At 34.6% G+C, this 17590-nt stretch overlaps 3 protein-coding genes and 1 long non-coding RNA gene across 5 annotated transcripts; 2 read left to right on the top strand and 2 right to left on the bottom strand.

Moving 5' to 3' along the window:
- The first annotated feature begins 1546 nt into the window (after window positions 1-1546).
- LOC140036120 (ATP-dependent Clp protease proteolytic subunit 6, chloroplastic-like) lies at window positions 1547-5484 on the top strand. Its single transcript, XM_072077402.1, has 9 exons — window positions 1547-1806; window positions 1900-1976; window positions 2180-2252; window positions 3249-3450; window positions 3543-3608; window positions 3824-3958; window positions 4316-4369; window positions 4685-4777; window positions 5058-5484. Exons 1-9 carry the CDS (start codon window positions 1547-1549, stop codon window positions 5175-5177), a joined length of 1080 nt encoding a protein of 359 aa, XP_071933503.1. The 3' UTR covers window positions 5178-5484.
- A 147-nt stretch (window positions 5485-5631) lies between these two features.
- LOC140036699 (uncharacterized) lies at window positions 5632-10677 on the bottom strand. Of its 2 annotated transcripts, XM_072079143.1 has the most exons (9): window positions 9935-10514; window positions 9665-9748; window positions 8487-8757; window positions 8325-8386; window positions 7525-7711; window positions 7316-7412; window positions 6724-6806; window positions 6423-6578; window positions 5791-6021 (listed from the first exon to the last, which is right to left on the bottom strand). In XM_072079143.1, the coding sequence occupies exons 1-9, from the start codon at window positions 9977-9979 to the stop codon at window positions 6014-6016; spliced, it is 993 nt and encodes a 330-aa protein (XP_071935244.1). In that variant the 5' UTR covers window positions 9980-10514; the 3' UTR covers window positions 5791-6013. The 2 variants fall into 2 exon arrangements, with proteins under 2 accessions (XP_071935245.1, XP_071935244.1); XM_072079144.1 differs by lacking the exon at window positions 6423-6578 and having other exon boundaries at window positions 5632-6021; window positions 9935-10677.
- Window positions 10678-10814: 137 nt separating this feature from the next.
- Window positions 10815-11683, top strand: LOC140004589 (uncharacterized). The gene is made up of 3 exons (XR_011840247.1): window positions 10815-11052; window positions 11216-11297; window positions 11585-11683. It is a non-coding gene; the product is annotated as an uncharacterized lncRNA (long non-coding RNA).
- A 232-nt stretch (window positions 11684-11915) lies between these two features.
- On the bottom strand, window positions 11916-13433 carry LOC140036698 (uncharacterized). Its single transcript, XM_072079142.1, has 3 exons — window positions 13273-13433; window positions 13013-13110; window positions 11916-12433 (listed from the first exon to the last, which is right to left on the bottom strand). Exons 1-3 carry the CDS (start codon window positions 13325-13327, stop codon window positions 12140-12142), a joined length of 447 nt encoding a protein of 148 aa, XP_071935243.1. The 5' UTR covers window positions 13328-13433; the 3' UTR covers window positions 11916-12139.
- Between the last annotated feature and the right edge of the window lie 4157 nt (window positions 13434-17590).

The following is a 17590-nucleotide window of genomic DNA, read 5'->3' as shown; positions in this document are numbered from 1 at the left end:
TGGTGGGGTGGGAGGCAAGATTTCAAATCTTGCCTTCCACTGATTGCCACACATAATAAGTGGCTCTTCTAAAAAATTCAGACGGATATGTAGTGCATTCGTTTAGTCCGATGATAATTTAGTCTCCACCTGTCTCCCCATAAGTCCAGTTGAGCCTCCCAATAGATTAGGATAGAATAAGATATAGATAAAATAGCGACGAATGACAAAAAAAAAAGAAGAAGAAGAAGGCAATAGGCACGATACTTTGATAGGATTTTATATGTGGTTTCTTTTTTTCAATAAATGTGGCTTTTAGAGAAAATATTGGCTTCTGTAGTTTTCTTAATTGATTAATTTTCTATACATTGAAAGTGTATACATTTTTACAATTACATGACACATAATTTAAATTTGAATTTAAAATCCAAATTTTACATATGTGTCATGCATTCAACTATAATAGTGTATACACACTCAGTATATTTATACATAATATTAATGTATATTTATAATATATTAATTTATACATTTATATAATATTCATTTATAATTTATACACATTTATAATAATATACATTTATACATTTATAAATATATTCATATTATGTATTATATATAATATAATACATTTATAATACATTTATATATTTATTTATAAATAGTTATAAATGTATATAAATACATAAATGTATATAAATATAAAAATTATAAATTATAAATTATAATATACAAATATATTTATTTATAAATATTTATAAATGTAATATAAATGCATAAATGTATAAAAATATAAAAATTTATATTTTATTATTTATAATTTAAGCATTTATACATTTATACATTTATATAATATTCATTTATAATTTATACATTTATAATAATATACTTTTATACATTTATAAATATATTTAATTATGTATTATATATAACATAATACATTTATATATTTGTATATAAATATATAAATATATTTATTTATAAATATTTATAAATGTATTATAAATGTATAAATGTATATTATTATAAAAATTATAAATTATAAAAATAATCGAAAACATGTTTTAAAAATACATCTAAAAATAATCCATAAAACATCTACAGTAAAAGTTTTTCATATAGTTTTTGAAAAACAATCCCAAAAACAACTAATCCAAACGGACTTGTATTTGAAAAACGAAATGCTACAGTATTGTTTTTGAAAAACAATCCCAAAAACAGCTAATCCAAACGAATCCTAAGTTTTTTAAAAAGTTATATGACTCTTACCGCTATACATATCTAAGTCTTCTTATCATGTTCAATTACTTGCTAATCTTATTTTACAACCATCTCATCTTTTCTTGACCCTCACATTTAAGTAGTTTCTCTCACCTTTATAACTAAAATAAAATTTTCAAAAACTACCAATAACCTCTTTTCTTTAGGAAAAAAAAACCATATTAAACATACACTCCAATTTATAAGCCTAATAAAATTTCAAATACTCACCAACTAATTACATGGTTTCATTCGATTAACAGATTTTAATATGTTTTATTGGCGATGGTTGACACTAATTATCGTCATGAGTCCTTTACCTTTCGTTTATTTGCGAAGATGCCCAGTTCTTAGTTTGATTACTTCTTATCCCCTTTCAAACCTTGTCGAGGCTGCCGTGGTACGCAGCCCCGTCTCCTCTGCTGCTTCTCGTTCCTGCATAGACAGAGACTGCGAGAGCATAATCAGAAAAATGGTGGCTTCAACAATTGCAGCTCCGTTTTGTTCACCCAGAGTCTCTTATCCACCGAGAACGACGCCGTATTTAGCTGCGTCATCCCTTGATGGGTATCCTCAAATTCACAATACAGAGACACACACACTGATACTCAAAGCTGCACTTATTTGTTGTTACTTTGATAATTTCAATTCTGTTTATAGATTGTTTTCTCTTAGGAATCAGAAGCGATCTTTACCATCTGCTCTGCCCAATCCCCGTGCTGATTTATCTGCAATTGGTAAGTGTTTGATATTTTTGAACTGATAATAAACCTAAATTATTTATTATTTTTAATACCCATTGGGGAAAGAAGTGTACTATCTTTTCATTTTCTTTTCTTGTCTTCTTTCCCCGTACAATCAGGTCCTTATTTGGTTTTAGGAACATTTGTTAATTATTGTTCCAATCAGTTTCTTAACAACGTTATTGGTAAATTAGCAGGATTATCTAGTAAAACAAACGGGTTCTTGTTAAAGCATGAGCAGAATGATCCTTGTGCTGGCTCGAATTCCAGGTTGTCTATCGTCTCCTTGTATTGTATTAAGCTTACAAATATTAGTCCCTACTCTAAATGTATGCTCATTTCCATGTGTGTAATGCGTCTTTATGGATATAGGACTCATTTGCAGTTTTCTTTTTTTTTTCAAATGTTGCACGTGTTTATGAGCAGTTAAGTTTCATTCATTTTCTGCGTGTTTGGGACAAAATGAACTCACTGTTATGAATGTCATGAAGGGATTGGATTGTTCTTTAAGGAACGAATGTTCATGCACAATTTAGTATTGTTGACTATTAAAGGTGTAACATAAGGACGATTTTGCTCCTATCTAATTAATACCATCATTTTTTTAGGGGTTTTTTTTTTAAGTTAAAAAATTTCAGCTATCTTATGCTTATTGTCTGAGGAAGAAAAAGTTATGGCATTCTTTTTTCTGAGGTTGGGGCATAAAGCATCCACATTTCATGGGCTTTCAACTATTGAGAAATCAAAGTAGATACAAGACTGTTGTACTGATCCAATAAGGTGGCTGTCTCCATCTCAAATATCCAGCATTATGCTGTTATTATGCAAATAGTACATTAAGTTTGAACATGCCCACATGAAATATATGTCTAGGCTATTTTTGCCTAGCTACTAGCTAGGGTGAAAAAAGGAACTCCATCTGCGATGAAGTGGTGTCTAGAAAATAATTGTGGTGGCAATAATGAAATGTTCCTTTGTAGATATTGTTGAATTTTGCTTCAGGGCTTCCTCTCAAAACTCGTTGTAGTGGACCAGAGTACACCTTGTCGTTGAAATATTTGTTCTAAAAGTGCCTAACATTAGTATCTTTACTATCACTTAATCACTAAAGACAATTTAATTCTCTGTGATTGGTTGTTTGTGGTGCAGATTTGACATGGACAGTATCCAAAGTTTCTTTTAGATTTTTCATGCTCATCTTTTACATGGAGAATGGTTTCCTTGATTTTGAGACACTATGTTCTTATGATATTTCATCGCCTACAGTTATGGTCCTATAGAAGCCAAAAAAGGGAACCCTCCCATTATGCCGGCTGTAATGACACCAGGGGGACCGCTGGATCTCTGTACTGTCCTATTTAGGAATCGCATTATCTTTATTGGTCAGCCAGTTACTTCTCAGGTGGCTCAACAAGTTATATCACAGCTCGTGACTCTGGCCACTATTGATGAAGATACTGATATTTTGGTGATGTTATATTACCTATCAACCATAAAGTTAAAATTTTAGTAGAGTGACATGAATAATTGATAACCAGTATTGCATTTTCTGCATGTCAGATGTATCTGAACTGCCCAGGAGGGAGCACCTACTCTGTCTTGGCAATCTACGATTGCATGTCCTGGGTAGGCATAACTACTCTTTCAAAGTTCTGTCAGTGATTTTATACTTGGATTGATATTGCATGCCTTTTCTCCTCTGTAAAGCTCATATTATGCTTGAATTTTCGATGTTTTTTTAAGAGTTTGTAATTAGAAGATTTGCAGTTGGTTTAATGTCTTCACTCATTGCTTTTACAAGCGTAGCTTCTCTTTTGGCAATTGTTTTGTCTCTGATAAAGCCTAAGGTCGGTACAGTATGTTTTGGAGTTGCTGCAAGCCAAGGTGCGCTGCTGCTTGCTGGTGGAGAAAAGGGCATGCGGTATGCGATGCCAAATGCACGTATTATGATACATCAACCGCAAAGTGGATGCGGGGTACAATGCCATTCTTTATTTCAATTTTTTCTGCTTTTGGAGTAAATGTCATCATTGATGGACCTTAAAAAAGAGAGAGAATGAGGAACAAATTTAATAATAGCTTATAAAGTGCAATGGTGTGTGCACCAACTTTCTGTTACTCTTGGGTTTCCCTTATTCAACTTCATTTCCTAGAAGGAAAGGACAGGATGGTACAGAATGATGATAAATAGGTTATTTTATCTTTGGCAGATCTTTATTTCGACACAAAGAAACCACCGTTTTGCTAGCTTCTTTTGACATAAAGAAACCATTTTTTATGCTTGGCAAGATTGATTAACTGTCCGTCACAAATGGTTTTATTTCTTCTTGCAGGGACATGTGGAGGATGTAAGGCGCCAAGTGAATGAAGCAGTTCAATCTCGTCATGTCAGTTTTCTTTCCTAATCAGCTTCTTTACTTTGATGTTCTCCACTAATTATTTCAGTTTATGATTGGCTCTTCCGGCTTCTTTGCTGGAATTTGGTATACCAACATGTTGTTAAAACAGAAACCAACAACCAATTTGTTGTTTCTTTGTATAGAACATCTCTCCTCTGATGTCAATGAAACTTTGATTGCTTAGGCTGGGTTTCTGTTAGTATGATATTTATCTGTGATCCCAGACTTGTTATAATTTCTTTTAGTACTTCTACTACCTGTCAACTTATAGTTCTTCACTCCTTAAATTGTTATGTAATGCAGAATATTGACAGAATGTACGCTAGTTTTACTGGCCAACCTCTTGAGAAAGTGCAACAGTACACTGAAAGGGATCGTTTCTTATCTGTCTCTGAGGTAATGCTGCTAGCTTTGTCCTCTCCTTTTAGTTTATATTACACAAATTATTAAAAGACTTTGTCCATTAAGTGGAATTAGTTTGAGAACATCGGCTTTTTTTACTGTAGCTGCCACATTTGTTAGCAAAAGTAGCATTTCTTCATGGCTATCTTAATTGCAGGCTATGGAGTTTGGTCTAATTGATGGGGTTTTAGAAACAGAATACTAAAACGTAGACGTGATACGTGAAGCTATAGCATGTTTTCCAAACAGTGACTTGCGCTAGTAAAAATGGCAGAGCATAGCGGGGCTTGATGTTGCACAAGCAAAGTGGCAGCACGGCATGGCATTGGACATGTGCCATTTAGCAGGTGCCAGGCAATGCTTGTTTTGCAACCTTCTTGGAACATCTTGTTGACTGAGACATTAAATTGCAAACTCTCCCCAGCAAAATTTATTGAAATTCCTTGCTTTTTTACAACACACTTTGCATATTGTATCGCTTATGTAATTGGAAGTCGTGGAATGAGTCTCTGTTGTTGTGATACCAGTAGAACCTTAGTGAATCATTTAACCTGGACGTGTTATGCGTAAGAATAGAACCTGGCGAAGGTGTAAAATGAAACATCTTTGCTTATTGGTACGGCCGGTGCTTCTCTTCAAGTTGCTCTGCCGTGTTTGTACTAGAATTAAGTCATAAGTCAAAAGTGACGTGGTTTCTTGCATTCAATTCCCTCTTAATTTCTTGCACTAAGCAAATTCAGCACTGTGCGTGGTGGCGGGCAGAAGAAATTTGTGGTTTTACGTTCGTGATGCTGCAGCTGTCAAGTACATCTCTTACATTTAGAGTCAATTGTTCTTTCCCAGGCACATAGAAATTGCGATGGTAGATAAGAAGCATGATAAACAATTGAAGCCTTTTTTTCCTCTTATTATTCCTTTCAACTAATGCCACCAACTATATATGTCCCAACCCCATAGGACCAAGACATCTCCCAACCCCCTACTCCTAAGAGGAAAAAAAGAGCAAATGGAGTACAAACATTTTCCATCACGTGATGAGTTTACAACGGGATGAGTTTACGAAAAGGTCAATCAATTGGGCATACAAGCCAATAGATACCTTTTAACTTTGGTCCTACAATCAAAGAAGAACATTCTCAATAAAATGCAAACCATACTAGCAGCGTCTGTCAGGTCCATCTTCCGAACTCTGCTCGTCCCACAAGATGACGTCACTGCGGATGAAATTGCTTATGAACCTGGGAAGAATTGAAATCAAGCACAATGAAATTCAGGTTATATCGTGTTCCCGAGACGCCACCTAATCATAAGATATCTCGAATTCTACTCCCAAACCCTCCCTTTTCTCTCTTCCCCTCTTACTCGGACCAAACAATAAATTCAGGTTATACCGAGGCTCACTTGCGTTTCCCATGTTTATTATTCAAAATATGCCCACAAACCAATAAAAAAGCATTCTTTCAAGTTTTGACATAAAAAGAAAAAAGAAAGCTAATAAAAAATGAGGTTTAAGACACCAAGAAGTGCAGATCCCAAAGTCGTTTATTGGAATACAGAAATTATTAACTTAGACCGCACATTGCTCGACATGATAAAACCAACCACAGCCTCCACCTATCAATGAAGAGCAACAACTCACCATTTTTCATTAGATTAAACTCGCCAAATAAGGTAAAAAGATGGAAATGGAGATGAATAACATGATAGTTTTCCTTGATCCCAAAAGGAGGGGGATGGAAACTTGTTTCAAACTTTTGACCACATGAAGGCACAGCGACCAGAGCATCAGTTGTTTCTGAGAATAGATTAACGGAATTAATTACTTCCTTCTGTATTTAAAAGTCTTCTATTTTATCCTACTTAGGACTCTTGTTTTTGTTTATTTTTTTGCATGCGTTATGATGGAAGGTCATTTGGGAGATCAAGAGAAAGAACCTTACCATAATTTTGATGCACCATAGTGTACTTGAAAATGGCTTTAACAAGGGAACCATAACTCATAGACTTCAATGGCCCCATATGTCTGCAACATACAGCAAACAAGAAATAATTCAAGCGAACCATTCTGATGCAAGAACTGAAATTGGCATTTGACACACTCAAATAGTCAATATTTATAGCAAAACAAACGCGATTTACAAAAGTCGCATTAAAACGTTTTGTGCCAGTATCAGGAAAAAATAGCGCGCACTCTCTCTCTCTCTCTCTCGGGAGGGGGAAGAAGCAGGATAGATCAATTATTATAGGGATTCTACCTGAAATCCGAATTTCAATGATACCAATGCCTAAGATATTTCAAAAAGCAGGCAAAGCAATGAACTAAAACCACAGTGACCGGGCCAGAATAGCACAATAGTCTATTTACACAATTTCAAGCAGAAACAGATGCAACTGTGGTGGGACTATTACAAAGTAATCCACTGAAGCATATCCGAGAAAAGTTCTTGGCACCTTAAGAATTGACAAAAACAGCAGCAATGAGGAATTTACTCCTATAAAAATAACATCGTAGCACTTTACTAATTTACTTACACTATTTCAGTGTACCGAAGTCTCCATGCTGGAAACCCAAGATGGCATCTTGTGGGTCCATAAATTAGTAGCAGATCAGGATCAGCTCCTCCAGAACCTGTTAAGACAATACTAACAAGAATAATATAAACTTGCACAGACAATGCTAGAAAAATATCTGCTAAATGTTCGGAAAATCTGGGAAGCCAAAAAGAGGCAAGACAGGATACCAATGGCTCCTAAAGCTTCAGCCATTTGAGGCTCTGTAAAATCTGACTTTTCCTTAGTACCATTTGCATAGTGCTTTACAAAGAGATAATTAGCTGCTTTGGCAACTGCTTCTTTTCCATCCTCAAATGAAACAAACTCCAAAGTCAGATTTCTGCGGGTAACAAGCCGACCATTAACAGCAGCCTCCTGCAAGAAATCACAATCCAAGTCTATTATGCACCATCTTTCTTTCAAGTTTATCAAAATTCAACTAGAGCTTTGCATCAAACCTATGACATTGGCTATATCAACACTTTTTCCCCCACTAAAGCCATACTTGGAAAGGGGTTACTTAGCTATTCCATTTAAATAATCATATCCTGTTGCTTCCTTTCATGTTTCCTAACACCTTTATTATCCTTCAGTCCACCATTACAAAGTTAATATTTCACTCTTCAATCCAAATAATTGGACTGGCTACAGAGACCATGTATCTTGAAAAAATATTACCACTCAGGCAATAAGCAGGAGAAAGGGCTTTGACACATCTCTTGGGCTCAACAACTCGGCAAATCAAAACTTCATTTACATTTTCACCATAATAACACACTGAACCAGCAGATTCCAAACATAAGATATTAAGTCATGCATACAAACCGCCCCTAATGTCTTTTACACAAAATAGATATGTAAAATTGATTACTTCATTAAAATATGCATCACAACGGAATATTGAACTGACAAGGTTGACATATGACATATACTGTCATGAATACTTGTAGAAAAGGATCTAGCTAATTGTGGATGAAGATCATGATACCTCAGACAAGTTTGCACTGCTGAATCTTTGCATGATAGGTTCCTTGTTCTTTTTCAACACACCTGCAACAGGAAAATGCTATCACACCTGTCAGGTGAAACTTACCAAAGGAAATGTTGAGTAAATTCTAAAGCATTTTCACTTTCTGGATATCCCTTTTACCTTCTGGATCATAAAGGCAGACACTTTTCACACCAATATCTGCAACCCACTGCAATAACTCCAAAACTTTTGAAAGTTCTTGAGCTTCTTCACTGTCTATTACCATTGCCAAATAACGAACCTTGCTGATATCAAGGGCTTCATATTTCGTCAATATATCACTAGCAATGAGAAAGCTCTCAAAAGACTGCACTACTCCCAGCAGAAAGTACCATATGGTGACGGCAAAATGCAGAATGAGCCAAAGTGCACGAAGACCCAGATTTCCACTCTAAACATAAATAGTAAAGTCAAATGAATATCCACAGAATAATGATCATCCGAGGACACGGAAAAAGTATCGTACACCAATCAGCCCAAACAACAACATGAATCGATATTGTTAGTTATTGAAGTAAGGAAATATCAAGCATTTACCAATCATAAGGCCAAGTAATCTCCAATTTGAGATTGACTAAGATTGAAAAATGCTTGAATTTGATTAACAGCACGGCAAAATAAATTACCCTTTTTCCTGGATAAACTTTAAATTCTACTTTTTAGAATGTTCTGACTGGGAATCATCTAATATTGTTTATAAGGAAAGCTATCCCTTGGTCAAGGTCACAATCATCACCACGTAAAGAAAGCCAAACCCAGCATCACAAATGTGACCTATTGCGTAAAATGACTGAAGCAGATTAAGAAGTAGCTATAGTCCCAGAACAGATTCAGTGATGACACCTATAAAGAGAAAATAGCCCAAACTAATGACATGAGACAAGTGGAAGATCCAGGAGCTTATCTCGTAGTCCATTATATAGGTAAAACAAGCTCTTACACAGAAGTCATTTTGAGGAGAAAAAGTGATTCCAAAAAGTTAATCGAGTGAAGGCGAGTGTTCCACCATATTTTAGCTCTTATAAATATGGTAGTGGCGTCCAATAGTTCAAATGGTTAGCAAGTTCTTACTTTGTGTATTTAAACCATGAACACAAAGAGGCATAAGCCCAGAAAAAAAAAAAAAAAAAACCAAGATCTGGAGACATATTTGAATGAAAATTTTCCAATAGAAGAAAATTTTTATCCATGTTAAAACTCAACCCAACTAAATGCCCTAAGAAGCACTTGAAAATAAAACCAACAATAGGGATTTGGGAAAAAAGAAAGAGTAAAATTCTTGAACCTCAATCACTCACCCGGGAAGCCCATTTAAGAAGCTCCTGTGTTTCATTTCCATAATTCTCTGGTCCGTGTCTTGCTGCCTCGCTAATACACACAAGCTGATGATCATGTACAATTAAGAAGATCTTAGTAGTGCAGTGGTAGATTCTTGAGGGTAACAAATCACAAGAAACCTGATCACACTTACAGAATCGAGGAACAAGTACTATTGAGTAGATGCATGTTTTTCTGTTAAAGAGAAAGTACGGAAGCATATATGGTCAAAGGGAGAGCAAATCACTTACCGAAACAACTGAGAAGAAGAGGAGGATCACTAAGCAAGATCTCATATTTTCCGTCTTCAAATTAGTTAGGAAAGGTACTAGTTGAATTTCTAGTCTTGTTTTGCAACTTATCTGGGGGAAGGAAACTGTGCTCCTCTGACTTTTGTATATGTAGTTCTTCACCACAAGATTTGAGTTCAATACCACCACTATTTTTTATTTAACCTAAAGTAGATTAAGTGCTTAGGAATGTTGCCAAAGGGTGTGCGGTTTGCTGATGTGTCGCTTTGTGATGGGTGGAAAAGTTGTAGTCCTGCAGGTGCTCAATGCCTGCTTTGTGATATTGTTACAGCGTAGATGCGGTGTGTTCTGCGTGCTTGTATGGAACCGACAAACAGAGTCGTGGTGGCGATAAGCTTGTCTGATTAAGCACGAAAACCCGGTTGCCTCGTCAGCGTGGTCGTCCGTCACGTGGCAGCATACGATTGGTTGGATGGTGCTGCTGTTTTTCTTTTTTCCCTTCTTTTTTTGCAGTTAAAGAACGGCGGAATGGTTGTTTGGTAGTAAGCTTCTTTCTTCATCACCTTCCCACCGGCGCTCTATTCTGTACTATACTGTACAACTTCCTCATGCTGTCCAATTTTTTTTTTTTTGGGTCAAAAAACAGCGGAATAGTTGTTTGGTAGTCGGTTGTTGGCTGGCTTTGGCAGAGAGCTTTTCTTTCTTCACCTTCCCATCGGAGCTCTATTTCTGTACTGTACCGTACAATTCCTCTGATGAGAGATCGTGACTTTTCTTTGCTTCCTCTTTCTCCTTCTTCCTTGCCATTTGACTTTCATGTGGTTGTGTATTTGTCGTACAATTTTTGCACAGGCTATTTTCTCCTTGTGGCTGCTCCTGAACCGGTGAAGCAGTCATTGGCTAATGTAGTCGTTGGGCTCCTAGCCCCGTTGATATTACCGTTTTAACACTCCGCTTTGCTCTTTTTTACGGTTGCCCTTTTATTGAATTTTTTTGTTCTGCTATTTTCTGGAGGTTGTATTGGTAATGTGGTGTTGGAGAAGGTGGGCGAAGTAACTTTGTGCTCAGCAGCTGTACATTTCGCCCACTGTTTCTTTCTGTTCTATCCCGAGGATTAGGTGCTTGTTTCGGTTCTTTTCTTCAAAAAAAAAAAAAAAAACTCTTCTTGCTTCTTCTCTTCTTTCTTCCAAAGCCTCTTCAGCCTTCTGGTTCTTTTTCCCCCACATTATTTGCGAGTTTTGTTGTCTAATTTTTTTCTTTTATGATGTTGTAATGTTGCAGGTACAGATTTTGAAAATTTGCTCCACCACCCTCATGGGATTTTGTAAATTCTGTTTTCTCTTTTGAAGGTCGCCTCTATATGGTAAGTTTCTAAAAAATGGGTTATTTCCTAACCCAATAAGTCAACCTTTTCTCCTTCCCAATCTGCTCGCTGCATTTTTTTTCTTTAATTTAAATATAAATTTGGAATGTTACTGTCCCTTTTGCTCATTTCGGGTTCATTTTAGATGAGCAACGCTGAGCTTTTGACATTTTGTCGAAATTCTATATACCAGACGTTTTTCCTTTCTGCTTTCTGCTTTTGGCTTTTCATTCATCTTTAAGTGAGTAGAGTTGATTTTGTTCTTCCAAAAACATAATTGTATGCAGGATTAGAGGCTTTACAGGCAAGGCTAGCTGAGATGTGTATTTGAGGGGGCAACAACAACAGAAACCAAAGGAGTTTACTTTTTTGGGTTAAGGTGAAGCATGTGAATGTCTCAATACGTTAGCATATTTTGGGCGTTGCTTGTGATTTCAAAGGAACCAACAACATAATTCGACTTGGTGTAAGTCGGCGTTTTGACATACTGCAAGGTTTTGAGGAATAAAGGTATGGTACAGGAAACAGATACTCACACAAAACATGTAGTCAGGTTTCAAGAGTTTTCAATTACTCTTAGACTGTTGGGAAGTGAATAGGCGAACGAAGTGTAATATATGAACTCAAACACACACAGCTGGTTTTATTTATGTAATGGTGCATTCTTGGTACAAGCGCACCTTCGAGATTCAGTACAGTACTAGGGAGATGTGCCTCAGCGGTACATCCATCCTTTTGAACATACACACATAATACTCAAACCACATACAGACACCAGATAATTAAAGTACTTAGCAAAGTACGTTGATCATTCTCAATTCATGAGCAGCTGTTGATTAATGTTAATTATGTTTGTACCACAGGAGTACCTTCATGCCATTGTTCAATTTCAAGGTTAGTGCTTGATCTTTATATGTGCCCTTGTCATCCTGAGTTAACATGTGAAGCCCGTAGAAAGTGCCAAAAACTACAACCAGCTTGACATAGGCAAGCACTTTTATCAAAACCAGCTTGGTCCCAGCTATCCTGTTGTACTCTGCCACTGCAAATTCTGCCATCTCTTGAACATCAGGAGGGACTGTCTTGTCCACATTTTGTGCAGTCGTAGTACCACATAAACCTCGGAGGTTGGCATTCTGTAAACCCCAAATAATTGAGTTCCCAGAATTAATCCAAATCCATTAGAAAAGTAGCCAAAAACTAAGTTGATCAGACCAATTAGTAAGAAATAACATTACTCGGGGAGAAGGTTAATCAAGCAATTCAAGAAAGTAGACAAGATGAATAAAAAGTTTTAATTGCTTAAACCAATTCAAAAATGTGCTCAAGACTTTCAATAGCAACTCCTTTTACTTTTCCCAAGAGTTTCTGTGCAAGTTGATAAATTATTTAAATCCTTTCTTTCTTTTCAAATAAAAGATCTACCATCCTATATAAACTGTATACCAAATTTTTAGTTAGCTAAGACAAATCTCAAAATACATAAAGTATACGCTGTATTTCGGGGTATTCTAAGGTATAAAAACTTTTAAGGACTGACTCGTACAAGTTAACCATATATTTACAAATGCTAGTACGCATATAAAACCCGGGAACAAGTTGAAGGGCGCCTTTGATTTGATTCAAATCCGCAAAACTATTGCAGAAACAAGTCAAAAACTACGCGCCCAAGAAAGAATGAAAAATTTCATTAAAGGAATATGATCATTATTCACCGTGTCACTGAGTCCTTCAATTGCGTTCCATGTCTTGTTTTCTCCAACTGCCTTCATTATAGCTTCCACTTCAGCTGATTGGAATCCCTCCACAGCCACTGATTTCCATCAAGAAACAAAAACTCATTTCAATTCCAGGAAAATAAAATACTTACCAGTTGTTATTGAACCAAAGAAAAAAGGAATTTGTGAAAGAAATATATGCACATGCATTCAAAATACAAAACTGATGTGCGAATTTTGAGAGAATAGAAGATTACTGTTGGCTGCGAATTCGTTCACGCTGATGTTGTAGTTGGCTATGACTTCAGTCATTTTTCCCTTGGAGAGCTAGCTAGCTACTAACGGAGATAATGGAATTTTATAACTGGTTGTAGTTGTCGAAACTAGGTTTTGCACAAGAAAGAACTTACCTCATCCCTTGTATTTATAGGCAATACTTTAACACTTAAATGCCCTATATGCCCTTGCTTGGAAAATGGGAATCTAGTGACAAATATGTATTTGATGGAAAAGGCATTATTCATAAAGAATATTAGCAAGAGCTTTCTTCCTTTCTTTTATTCTTTTCTAAAGTAAATAACGTCAGTATCATGAGAAAGGAGGAAATAAATGCTGCAATGGAATAAAAAGAGTGATAATTTGATACAGCCATCACCTTTCTCAACGACTATGGTGTAGGAAAGCTATAGCAAAATGGTTATCCTCCCTTGATGGTTTTTCAATTTCTTTCATGGGAATCTTAATTTGGCAATTTTTCTCTTTTCAATTTATGTCAAGGAAGGTTATCTTTTTTTCTAATGGTGTTCCCCATCTTTTTTATGGATGTAATCTTGCTCGTCTTTCTTGAGGGTGTACATTTAATCACTTTGTTGGAGGATGTTCATTTTTAATTTAGCAAGGTAGTTATTCCTGTTTACAATATTTTCAATAGGTTATATGCCATTTCAATTAATGGATCATATTATGGGTTCTATTCCCATCAAAGTATTTTCGTTTGAGGGTGTGTGACTTTTTCACTGTAATCAATTCTCCTTATTTTGAAATAATATCAAGAATTGATGACCTGAAGAGATTCAAAATGATCAGTCATCATGCATTTCAAAATTTGGTATTCAATTTGGAAGCTACAAGCGTAAGCTCTCCAACTTGAGTGGGAATATTGGAAATTAGTTAGTTTTTAAATTTTAATTTTAACATCTTATATGATAAGTTATATCAATTTATTTGATTAGTAATTTAAATTTAAATTTGATAGGATTTTAACTTGTAATTTAATTTTTAGATTGTTAGGATTTTATGAATTCTAACCATTATCTTTGCAGGGCAACTTCTATATATACTTTCAACAATGTCACAACATTGGATCACATAAATAATAACACCCTTTTCTAAAATTTGTCGAATCCGAAGATAATATGTAAGGAAGACAGGGATGATTAGAACGATTTGTTCAAAGGTTTCTTGTATTGTCAAACTCAACAGTAAAGCATATTAGATAGACCATATTTACAAGCCAACTTACACATAGACATCATACATTTGTATTCAAGAATCACAAAATCAATGTTATGTATGGCGATGAAAAAGAAATAAAAATGATAGCAGGTGACATAATGTGCTGCAACAAAATTAATATCGTCACTATATATGCCTCATGTCTATAAGTATATCTAATCCCATATTTTTCCCCCCTGAATTCTCAATCTTTAATTTTCCAAACTTATTCACTTTCCCTTTTCCTTGATTTTAGGTGTATTCACCAACTCATGCAGTTTTTTAGAATTTTCAGACAATAAAGAATAATATTTTAGATATTTATTTTTGTCTATAACTCTACAAATTACAGTGTATATAACACTAGGATAATCCTTATAAGTGTCTAATCCTTAAGGGTCCTTACTAACTTGAATATAATAGTACGTACTTGTCAAAATGCGGGATGTTATCCTATTTTTTTTTTATAAAATATCATAATTTTATTAAAATCTGCACTAATGGCAGAAATTACATTATAAAGTTCCAAATTTGAAAAATGAGATAAAATAATTGTAACTTCATGGACATTTGTTCGTGCTTCTAATCGCTAGATCTACTAATTAACTGCTTCAAGTCCAAAGATTATAATGAGATCTGTCGAATAGATCCAAGAAATTCTATATTTGATAATCAAAATTTGAAAAAACTCAAATCTAATAAAAGAAAATTGAAAAAATTATCAAAAACTCTTAATAGGAATCCCTATGAGAGAATAAAACTCTCACTAAAAAATTTAGGAGAGAAGAAAACTCTCGCTAGACAACCCTAAGGAGAAAAGAAACTTTCACTAGAAATCCTAAGAGAGATTTTATTCACACAAATGAAAAAATATATATATAGAGAGAGTTCCTCCCATGGGAAAGATAAAAAAAATTTGATTTCTCTGCCATGGAAGAGTTGAAAGAAGTTTTAATTAGAGAGTTTTTTCTAAAGAGAAGGAAGAGGGAAGGAGGGGAGAAGGGGCTTCTTTTCTCATCAGTCAATTGATGAAATTCGAAAAGAAAATAATATCCTATCTAGAGAATCTAAACTTTTCCGGGTCTCCTTGGCAAATTCTCGATTATCACTTACACTCTTGATAAGATGCTGCCCCTTTTCTGATAATACAACAAGAACAAAAAGATTCCTTTTAATTCATGATGTCATAAATGAAAATGAACTTGCAATAATTGTTGGTTTCCTAGTAACCATTTGTTAAATGGGTCATCTCCATCGTACATCCCTCATTTTGTGGTTACGAAATTTATTACCCCATTTGGCCATTTAGTTCCTTGATAAAAAAAAAATAAAAAAGAGTACAAGTACAAGTACAAATACTATACATGTCACACATAGTGGTTTATGAAACACTTACAAATATTCAATGTTTTCAGAACCGGACCGGACCGGCCGGTTCGACCGGTTGGACCGCGAACCGGCCATGTCAACGGTCCGGTCTAATGTTAAAGCCGGAAGTTCATGGAGAACCGTTGAAACCCGGACGAACCGGACGAACCGTGCGAACCGTTAAGAACCGTGAACCGGCGGTTTTTTAAATTCTTCAACAAAATGTCAAGAATGGTGTAGCTAAGATTCGAACCTGGGTCTCCAAGTTTAAATATGACAATCTTACCGCTAGACTGTACTTAAGTTTGTTAAGAATTCTACTTGACTAAAAAATATATTAAAACATCAAGTTCTTCTCTTATTTTTTTTTTCAATTTTTTCTTATTAACCATTTTTAACCCAAATATCCACAACAAGATTTTCTCAAGTCTTCACCATTATTATCAGGTTATTATCTTTAGCAGATTGTAAACAAGTTGAAAATTTCAACTTTTCTTGTTTTCCAACATTTTTGTAAGTTTAATTTTTTTCTTTTCAAGGTTTTTTTCTATATTATTATCTTTAGTTGATTTTTTGCATTTTCTTCTTTTTCCCCTCAATTTTCATATGTTTCCCTCATTTTTGTTTTATTTTTATTCGATTAATTAAGGATGAAATTTTTGCAAAAGTAGTGCACATCCGTGTAGGAATTGGGTAGGAATTACAAATAATAACATTGGGTTGGTCAAAAATATGGTAGTTGGCACATAATCGAAGCTATTGATAATTGAATTTAAAATAATTAATGGTATAGGATCATTGAATTTAATATAACATGTTAATTAGTAATGTTTAGTAGCAATTAATTTTTTATGTGTTTAACTGTATATTTGTTTTTCAAAAATTTTTAGTTTTTTTTAGTTTGAGCAATTAGATTTATATTTTTATAATAAAATTTTAACATTTTCAGCTTAAGTTGATGAAATTGTGAAGGTGGTGTGGTTGCTTATCATGCCACTGATAAAAGTTTGCTATTCAAATAGTTTGTCTTAACTTGAACTCTTTTATGGATTTTTTTAAGGGTTGTAAAAGAATTTCAATATTTAATTTATTTATTTTTGTGTTTTTATTTGTGATAATTGGTGCACATTTGGATTGTATCTATTTATGTTTATAATGAATTTATGAAAATTTGTGGTGAATTATGATATTTTAATTATATTTATCATTCCATGTTTTGTGTATAACTTTTAGAAAATTTATTATTATCATAACTTAAATTAAGTTATGTTGGTAAAGTTCAAGTGTAGAATGAAACCTGCTTAGTACTTAACACTTAAAAAAAAAAAAAAAAAAAAAACAGTGAACCTTTGAACCGGCCGGTTGGACCGGTCGGACCGGTCGAACCGCGAACCGGCCACCTCCCCGGTTCACTGACCGGTCCGAGTTTAAAAACATTGCAAATATTTGGAAAAAAAAAAAGGATGATCGCCAACAAAATTTAAAGATAGATGGGTAATCTTTTGTAATTGAAAATTGTGCATGGCTATTAAGTCATGTTAATTAATGAGAAAAAATGGGAGCGAAGTGCATGCTTAAAGATTTTTGTTGAGTGCCAAAATCATTCCTTTGTTGATTTGATAAGATATAATGGTATGATATGCGTCGTTAATGTAATATGACTAAAGTTTACGTATTATTCTCATTAGGTTACTTGTTAATACGTCTCATGAG

The sequence above is a fragment of the Coffea arabica genome, chromosome 2e (genome assembly GCF_036785885.1).
Source record: "Coffea arabica cultivar ET-39 chromosome 2e, Coffea Arabica ET-39 HiFi, whole genome shotgun sequence".
Taxonomy (NCBI): Eukaryota; Viridiplantae; Streptophyta; class Magnoliopsida; order Gentianales; family Rubiaceae; genus Coffea; species Coffea arabica.
The sequence above is the reverse complement of the archived record's forward strand: the minus strand, read 5'-3'. Positions and strand labels throughout refer to the sequence as shown.